Here is a 10,387-nt window from a genome sequence, read left to right as displayed (position 1 = left end):
AAGTGAACCATGTTAACACTTTTCGGACACATGCTCACATGTCACATGTGAAGTCCTACTAATTCTTCACAATAAAGCGATCAGTGTTGCCACGAACGCCCCTCGATCGATGTCTCCAGGGAGAAGTTCTAGAGTTCACTTGCTGGGTAGAGATTACAACCCACCGGCGGTTTACGGATCAATTGTACAAAGTATTCAAAGTGACCAAGAGACGGTGGTTTATTTCATAGTGGAGGCCAGTCTTTACCCAACACGACCACCTATCGAGGTTTTTGTGTCTGTATAGACAAAAGAAAAAAATCGAAATAAACTAAAAAAATTGTCTAAAAATGAAGCTTTTCTAGAAAGCAGACAGCAACGAAACGACTCAAAGATGAAGCACGTATCTCAAAGATTTACTATGTTTTTATTTCTTCGTTTCATCCTAATAGCTCACACAGAACACGTTGTAATAAACAACGCATCGACGTTTAGTTCGATCAAACTTGATCAATTGTTCAGTGCTGCTAAACATTTTGTGTCAACAGCTGAACTTTCAGAAACAGAGCAAAAAGTGTACTTCCATACTTGAGTGCAGTGCTGCTGTATAAAAAAAATAAACGGTAAACGGTAAACGGATTCTTCTGCCAATAACCTTCGAATAAACTGTCACAGTTTTTGTCTACATGATGTAATCCACGAGAAAGTTGACATGTCCGACTGTTGATCGGGCATAGCGAATAAAGCGATCTGCCTACCGGACCGGCCGTTCTTGCTTACGATGTAAAACGGAAGCAAAGAACGGTGTGGCATTTATGGATCATCAGAAGAAATGCTAAACATAAACGTACTACGTGTAAACCAAATGTTGTAAAGATTAACATATACATACAATTAGTTTGGCATTTGCTTAAGTTCAGTTCTGATGTTTGAATGTTTTATCAATACAGAATTAAAATGAGCAACAGAACGCCAGAAGTAGCATGTTCGAGCGATGCAGCTACACCGCAGACATCCCAGACGGATTCTTTACCGGCCAATTGCAGTAATCTCATGAAAAGGTAAGAAATTGATGTCGATTTCTTAGTCCATGTGATCTCACTACAGGTTTGGTTGTTTTCTTTCTACCGTAATACACTGTTATTCTGTTAATTTTCTTAATGTGCTTAGGATCTCTAAGAAACTCCTAATCCGCCTCTGACAGTATGCTGCAAGTGTTCTTATATAAGCTCTATTATTTATTTGTTTTACAAAAGCAACATTAGCCATGCAAACGAACACAATGCATCTACAACAACGTCTGCAACCTTGTCTACAGCGCACAGTGTAGTTGAATCCATCTTAAAGATGTCAGGTAGAGGGCGAACCCGCATCGAAGGTGACTCATATCACATACGCTTGGCAATCATGATCATTCTTCGGGCATACAAAACGCGTCAAGTGGACAATGAGTTTGACTTTGCGGTGGCGATGGAAGTGGAGGCCGCGGGAAAGTTCGACGACATACTGTACCACTACTCATCGCCTCGGCTGGGCACCGGCAATTTGTTCATACAGGCAAAACATAAACAGAACGCGGGATCTAAGATAGAAGAAGATGGTCTCTGCTCTGCCTGGAACAGCAGATCATCTTGTTCGATCCCAATGTTCTTTGTTTCATTTATCGAGATCGACCAGAAACTGCCCAAAGATGCGCGTTACGTCCTGTGTAATAACAGGGGACTCCATGACAAAGTGAAAGGCTATTTTAAGGAAATAATAATTCATCAGCAGAATGCTTATTTGAATTTTTGCACCAGTATAGGAGCAACGTGTTTTCAGTTTGATTGGGACAAACCGTTCCCAACTCTGATTGCAGCATTACAGGATTCATGTCTCGATAAACTAGGAAAGGAGTTTGCCCAACTCGTCTTTGGCGATAAAGTAATTAATTTTAACGATGTAATGCTGTTTAACATATTTGCCAAATTGATTGACGATTGCATCGAACCATTAGAAGAAGAATCAAGCGATTCTGTGCGTTTATACAAGTTCACAGAAGCCTTTTTTGATGATAAAACTAAAACAACGGAAAAGGTTCGGACGGCGTTTGAAAAAGAATGGGAAGAGCTATGCAAGAGGAAACGGCAGGCGAGTGACAACAAAAAGACGAATGAGTTGATCAAGATCAAGATCCAGATTGATAAGGGTTCATTCATATCTGCCAAAAACACACAAGACCACATAAAGTTTGATGAGAAAGTACGCGACTTCTACAGCAAATTTTTGCTTGTTTGTAATTCCTTTAATGAAGAAAATCTACGTCAAGCAGCAATTAGTCTATTGCCACAGTGGTGCAATGCCGAGCAAGGAACAGTATTGGACAAGTTGCAGGGGGAACTGTTGGAGGCAATGAAAACGAAACAACGTACACCCCTGGACCTTAGATTTTGGCAAAACTATTTTATTCGTCTCGATCTTACTCAAAAACTTAATAACACAAAGCATTTTTCAAACGAGTACCATGAGTCGGTGCATCAAGAACATCCTCATATTGAAGTCCTTCCGCAACGTTTGAAAGTTTCTAAACTGTATGAATTTTTAAAGGACGAGTTTAATAGTGGGATTTATGAGTTTAACAGCACGCTTACATTGACCGTAAGCTCGCGCATTGTAGTTCAAACGTTGTCACTATTAAAGCAAGCAACAATATTTGTGGATAGTATACGGTATTCGACAAAGCAAGCTATGATGAACATCCTCGATGACTTGCTGATGTATCTGAGTGATGTAAACCATCCTACTATCAAAGCGATAACGATACTGGGGAAACACAGATGTTCAGAGTCCGTCGATGAGATTAAGCAATTAACAGAAAAATACTGCCAAAAGATTATTGTTCTAGAGCAGTTGTCGGGAAGGTCCCAAAATGAAGAATTTTTTGAGAAGATTCAAGTGAAGGACCTCTCAGATGCAGCATTGAGACAGCTGTATACACAAAAAGAACTTAAAATGTTCGGTACTACTACGCCACTGAGTAGCATTGTGAACGATACCGACGATTTGAGTTTGTTGTTGAATGTTTTGGAGCTTTGTGATCAAACGAAGGAAATACACAACTGTGAGTTAAATGTGCATAATTATGAAAAGATCCAAAACTGGTACATTCAGCGCCATTTTGTGTCATATAAGCCGAATGGAACGGAGCAAGAAGGATCTTATCTAGATAATTTGTGCAATTTAAGTGTGAGGAAAATTCTCATCTCGGACGAAAAGGAATCCAATGCACCTGGTCTTGGAGATAGCGGCGATGGGAAGGTGTATATCTTCCTCAACGATGCAGGGCTCGGAAAAACAACCTACTTCACCTGGCTAGCGTGGCGTTTGTCAACGTTTGATCTGTCTCGCTACGTTATCAAATTTATCGCGAGGGAATATTCGACCGATTTCGAACGATTGCAAGGTAGAAATGTGCAAAATCTTGCAGACACACAAATTGTTAGGAAATTATATTGCTACATCCATTTGACGTTGTTCGTACCGAGTATCAACAAGCGTACGATCGACGAGACGGATGTAGTTAGAAGCGAGGCCGAACGTTGTGCAGAACTGCTCGAGTTTTCAAACGGTCAAATATTATTGGATGCAACTAAGAATTATGAGCTCTCAGCAAAGGAATTATACGAGTTACGCTTGTTCCAGGAGAAGTTTAACAGTCGAAACATCGTTTTAATTCTAGACGGGTTTGATGAGATCGCGCCATACTACAAGGATGAGGTCATGAAGTGTTTCGGACGATTCGCAAGTCTTGATGGCGTTCGATCGCTGTACCTATCCAGTCGACCATATGGATTTGAAGAAGAATTGAAGGAAAACTTTGACCAGTGTCGATTTTATCGCTTGAAACCATTTTCGGGGGAAGATATCATACGCTCATTTGACATATATCTTTGTACAAATTTAGACGATTACAAAAATTACGAAACGAAACATCGCTACGATATACTTGAAAAACTGTATGAAGTTTTGATCCTTGCTTTGAAAGATATCATAACTGTTCCACTATTGCTGTACATGGTACAGGTTGTCCTGTTGCCCGAGATTAAAAGACGTGTGAATAACAACCACCATACCATATCGAGGCATATATTGGACCAAACAAATGCAATGCAAATTGATAAGCTTTTTGTGGTTGAAAAATTTATCGAGAAAAAGTTACAAATTTTAGTCGTAGACAAAACAGGCATGACCGATGCTGCTGGCATGACGGCTGCAGCCAGGACAATCGAAGCGAGATTAAAAAAAGAATTAAAAGAACAGCACATGCTGTTGGCAATGTATGTCATTTTCAATAAAAACGATAGAGACAAACTGTTGACTGATAAGGAACAGGAGCTTGCTGACGAGATAATGAAGGAAGTGAACGAAGGCGATGAAAAAATGGGAATCGTTCTTGGAGTGCAACATAGAGAGCCTCAGTTTCTGCACCGAAGTTTTGCCGAGTACTTCGCTGCTTGTTGGTTGTACGAAAATTGGGAATGGTTGAAGAGTGAAAAGATTTTTCACTCTCCAACGTTTTGGACTTATTCCTTGAAGGAAACTCGTGAATTTTTCGATCGACGTATACTTAGAGAAAGCGACGGTTGTGATCTGCACCTGGCACTGATGAACGGATCTGACAACATGTTTGCAGAAATACGGCACTCCCAGTTTGAAGACATGCTGCATGACAATCCTTCGGCAATTTCTGCCCGCGATAAGGTTGGACGCTTGCCATTGCATTTAGTGGAATACAAACCACATAGAACAATGAAATGGATATTAGAAAGGACGCCTCCCGAGCTTATTAATGAAAAGGATGAGCTTTGTGGATGGAATGCATTGGATTATGCTTTTATTCTTAACATGGGGGATTTGATAGAAATACTCTTTAATGGCAATGTTCGACCTGATATGGACAATTTGTTTGACCAGGTGTGTTCTAATGATTTAGCTGTATTACTTGTGAAAGGAAATGAGTATGTGAACATATTAAATGATCGTTTAAAACAAGCGGAATTAGCACAGGTATTCAGCGAGCGTGTGGCAAAGTATCTAATTGCAGAGAAACAATTCGATATTCATGCTCCACTTGCAGAGTTGGATTCGTTTTCGGTGCTGGAAAAGGTTGTAACTATGAACAATCTGCCCATGTTTCGTCAATTAGTTACAAAATCAGGCCCAGACGCGTTGGCTTTGGACAATCGTGTCAATCGATTGTTACGGTTATTATTGCAGGAAAAATATGACAATATTAAATCATATCTTGTTGAACACCACCCCTCTACCTTGTCCATAATCAATGACAATCGAGATTTATTTATAAGCTCTGCAAAAGCGATTGAAAATAATCAAATAGATCTGTTCAAAACAATCTTTGGGCAATTCTGCATCAATCAGAACATTGAATGTGTTGAAGAGGACACTTTTATAAATGAAGTTGAAACCCAAGATGAAAACGAATTGTTTGAAATAGAGATTCCCTTTGAAGATGACTGCTGTTACGAATCGTCCAACGATGATCAGTATTTCAATATTGAAGGTTTACTATCTATTGCGATACACTACGGCAACACACAAATAGTTAGTTATATACTTCAGAAGACGAAAATGGTCGTTACGGTAGAGTTTGTTAAAACGATTTTGCAACAACTGCGAATACATCGCCACCTAACCGGGAATCATAAAAAATGTATGCCTGCATTCAAGTATCTATTCAGCCAGATCGTCGATCTGTACGCTGTTGACGAAGAAAGGGAGAATTTGTTTCTAATGTTCATTAAAATAGGTTGTGTGTACATGTTGCATAGCTTGTTTACCGCTGGGTTGGATCCAAAAAAGATCAATGTGCTGATTGGATTGGATGAAGATGAATGTTTTGTTTTTCGGCAATGTTTAAAAACTTTAAACGAAAAATGTTCTGCCAATATATGTGTGTACCTTCAGCAACGATCGATTATGGATTGTTTCGATACGTTTGGCCCAACCGGTGAGAGTATTTTTGAATTTACAATTGATATAGAGCGATTCATAGTAGCACAAGCGCTAGTTGAAGAGAAATTCCGCAATCTTTCTTATTTAGACAAAGAAATTGCTGTGTTGTTTTTATTGCATGACCTGTCGTCCAAATATTATAAAAAACTAATTTCTGATTTTATACAAAGCCTCTTAAAAGAAAGTTCTACTGAAGGTGAAATGGACAATAATCTGTGGCACTCAATTTATTCCTCCGCCGACAAACAGAGACCATTTAATAAATTTCATCTAGTTGAACAATTTGTAGAGCGAAAATTACAAATTTTAATCTCAGATAAATCAGGAATGTCAGACTCTACCGTAAAGATGATTCAAGCTAAGAATAACGAAGATCAGTGGAGAAAACAGCACATGCTGTTGGCCATCTATGTCATTTTCAATAAAAACGATAGAGACAAACTGTTAACTGATAAGGAACAGGAGCGTGCTCACAAGATAATGAAGGAAGTGAACGAAGGCGATGAAAAAATGGAAATCGTTGTTGGAGTGCAACATGGAGAGCCTCAGTTTCTGCACCGAAGTTTTGCCGAGTACTTCGCTGCTTGTTGGTTGTACGAAAATTGGGAATGGTTGAAGAGTGAAAAGATTTTTCACTCTCCAACGTTTTGGACATATTCCTTGAAGGAAACTCGTGAATTTTTCGATCGACGTATACTTAGAGAAAGCGACGGTTGTGATCTACACTTGGCATTGATGAAGAATTCTGAGCAAGAGATTGACGAGATACTGAGTAATAATCCTTCGGCGATTACTGCTCGGGATAAGGTTGGACGATTGCCATTGCATTTAGTTGAATACTTACAAGACAATAGAGATACAATATTAGAAAAGACGCCTCTAGAGCTTATTAATGAAAAGGATGTGCTGTGTGGATGGAATGTTTTAGACTACGCATTTGTTCTTTGCGACAAGTATTTAATAGAAGTACTTTTTAAAGGTGATGTTCGACCTGATATGGACAATTTGTTTGACCAGGTGTGTTCCAATGATTTAGCTGTATTACTTGTGAAAGGAAATGAGTATGTGAACATACTAAATGATCATTTAAAACATGCGGAATTAGCACAAGCATTCAGCGAGCGTGTGGCAAAGTATCTAATTGCAGAGAAACAATTCGATATTCATGCTCCACTTGCAGAGTTGGATTCGTTTTCGGTGCTGGAAAAGGTTGTAACTATGAACAATCTGCCCATGTTTCGTCAGTTAGTTACAAATTCAGGCCCAGAGGCGTTGGCTTTGGACAATCGTGTCAATCGATTATTACAGTTATCATTGCAGGAAAGATCAATCCCTATTGTAAACTATCTCGTTGAACACCACCCCTCTATCGTGCCTTTGATTAATAACAATGAAGATTTATTCTTATGTTGTAAACGAGCGATTGAAAATAATCAACTGCAATTGTTTAAAATGATTTTTAGTCAGTTTTGCATCAATCGGAAAATTGAATGTGTTGAAGAGGACACTTTTATAAATGAAGTTGAAACCCAAGATGAAAATGAAACGATTGAAATAGAGATTCCATTTGAAAAACACTGCTGTTACGAATCCACCAAATTTTATTTTATCGATCGTAGTATAAATAGAGAAATTGAAGGAATATTGTCTATAGCGATACACTACGGCAACACGCAAATGGTACGTTACATCCTTTGGAAGACGAAAATGGTAGTTACAGTCGAATTAATTAAAACGGTTATGATGCAGATAGGAATATATTATTCTAAAAACAAAAATCATAAGAAATGTATGCCTGCATTTAAGTATCTATTCCGTCAGATTGTCGATCTGTACGCTGTTGACGAAGAAGGTCATACTTTGTTTCTCATGATCATTAAACATGGCTGTGTGTACATGCTCCCCAGCTTGATTGCCATTGGGTTTGTTCCGGAAATCATCAATGTGATAGATCATTGGGACGTTTTTGAACAACTTTTTAACTATTGGCAGCAAAAGATGCCGGCCAACATGTATGTGTACCTTCAACAACGATCGATTGTGGATTGTTTCAATAGCTTTGGCCCAACAGGTGAGAGTATTTTCGATTTGGCAATTACCAACGATAATGTCATAGTATCACAGGCGCTAGTTGAAGACAAATTTCGCAATCTGTCTAGCACATAAAGGGAAAGTGATATGATGAAACTATTTCTTATGCTGTTATTTCCTTTTCTATTTTTTACACCTTTAGACAGTTGAAATTTTTTAAGCTTTTCAGAAAAAAAATGAATTGGAAGAGAAATGGCGAAAGAGATCTCTGACCACTCACCTCCATGTTCAATCGCATTCCGACTGTTTGATCTGATGGTTTGATGTATTGCAATTGTTCTCAGATGAAACAATCGGTATCGGTATGAATATGTTGCGTAAGGTTGAAAATTGTAAATCTTGAAATGAATCCCAATTCTTGCAAAAAAATTGCAATACAGCAATATAGTTTTGGTGCATGAAACAAGTAACATATGCGAAGGACACGAGACGTAAGAAGCATAAGGGTTTGTGTGTATAGGTAGGACATGAGAGATACAACAACACAACACAACACAGAGTAGAGAGTTGAACCGGAATTGATCGATCGAGGAAAGAAGTTTAGATGACATACAAAACAATCAGTTTCCTTTTACAAAATTTTAAACTTTGTGACGAATATAAATATTCAGTAAAATAAACAAAATGAATGATATTTTTTCTTATGATATTAATATACAAACATTATTCGAGGTCTTTTTATATGGTTGTTTTTTCATTGTCCCCATTATCATTCGTTAGCTGCTGAATATCACGCTAGAGCAGTGCTCCACCACAGAGCAACATGAAAGAAATCTAAGTGAATTTTTCCACCAAGAAGGACAATCAAATGTTTTCGTGGCATAACGCCAAAATAAACATCACTAGGTGCCGAAGATTCACGGCAAACAACGGCATTTTCATCGAAGTAAAGTAGAAATGGAACCTGCATCGAAACTAACGCATCCGATTCAATTGTAAGGTGAACCTCATTGGACTGAGACAACAGAGAAAACAAATTGCACTTCAGAAGAAAACATGAGTTGAAGAACAATGCAAGTGTCGTCTAACAAAATAATTGTAATTTATTCGTTGTATGTATGTGAAAGAACGTAAAAATGTGGCTCTCCTGACAAATTCTGACCTACGCAGGGATGATGTACAGGTGAACGTTTGTCAAAAGTAGGATACGTCAACAACATTGATTTTGAGATAAGCGCTAGGGTGATGACTGTCAACCGATTATTCCAGAGTCTGCAGAAACTTCTCCACACAAAATGCTTGGCGGGAAGCTGAGAGCTAACGAAAAATATTTAGTTTCGGTACTCGCTTACGCCTCTGAGACATGAACTTTGCACAAATCTGAGGAAACCCTCTTAGTTGCGTTCGAGATGAAGATCTGATCATCTGTTCTAACTACTCGATCTTTTAAGAAGCAAGAATCATCCCAGATTAATGATCGGCAAAGTGCTTAGATACACTTCAACAGAAAGCCACCCTCCGTACTTCGAAAACCGTCACCTGTACGGTATATCGAACAGAACCATCGCCCAACGCTCCAACCCTACATCGAACGCATAAGCAATCGCAAACAAATTTCCTACTACGCGTAAAAGTAAATAATGTGTTCACCCATCATGGGCCCATCGCGAAGTTTTTGCTCAACAGCTTCTAGACGAGCCCAACCAAAACCAAAACTTCCAACTAAATAGCTACCGATGTACGATGGGGACGCCGCTCACTACATGGTGGGCTTTGTGGTAGACTCAGGTAAGTACAGCAGTAGTACTCCACAAACTTTATAGGTGCAATCGATAGAGGATAAGTCCTTTACTACAGATGGAGGTTGCAGCCCAGATGGGACAAAACCTTGAGCTTTAAGCTCATCTAAGAGTCACGGATGTACTGCTGCCGTAGTACCTTATGTAGTAGTATCAAGAAGTTCATTACCACAGTACACATTTGAAGGAAGTGGCCGCCTCGGAAGTCTCACAATTTAGCGGAAAAATAAAATATAGAGGCCTATGGCCTATGAATTATGCGAATTTTCTCTATGCTGATCGATTACTTCATTGACATTCTCTTGCTCTTCTTCACAAACTTTTACAGATGCATTAAGAACGAATCTATGTTGACTTGATAATGGGTAATTTTGTTTAAAATTGAACGATTATTAGTTTATCAAGTAGTGAGACGACGTTGGGTGGAGTCCCAGAATTTTTTCACTTTCGGGTGGTAGAGTCTAAAGGCCTCCTGTACCAGGCCCCCTTGTGGTAGGCTTGGAGCCTCCTTCCATCATACGGAAAGGGTTGAAGCGTCGATTTTTTTTACCTTTTGCTGGCATAAT

At 38.9% G+C, this 10,387-nt stretch overlaps 1 protein-coding gene across 1 annotated transcript; it reads left to right on the top strand.

Moving 5' to 3' along the window:
• Positions 1 to 936: 936 nt before the first annotated feature.
• On the top strand, positions 937 to 8,157 carry LOC128302855 (uncharacterized). Its single transcript, XM_053039702.1, has 3 exons — positions 937 to 1,040; positions 1,236 to 6,798; positions 7,984 to 8,157. The coding sequence occupies exons 1-3, from the start codon at positions 937 to 939 to the stop codon at positions 8,155 to 8,157; spliced, it is 5,841 nt and encodes a 1,946-aa protein (XP_052895662.1).
• Positions 8,158 to 10,387: the final 2,230 nt, after the last annotated feature.

Source organism: Anopheles moucheti, chromosome 3, assembly GCF_943734755.1.
Source record: "Anopheles moucheti chromosome 3, idAnoMoucSN_F20_07, whole genome shotgun sequence".
NCBI lineage: Eukaryota > Metazoa > Arthropoda > Insecta > Diptera > Culicidae > Anopheles > Anopheles moucheti.
This window is presented reverse-complemented; position numbering and strand designations above follow the sequence as displayed.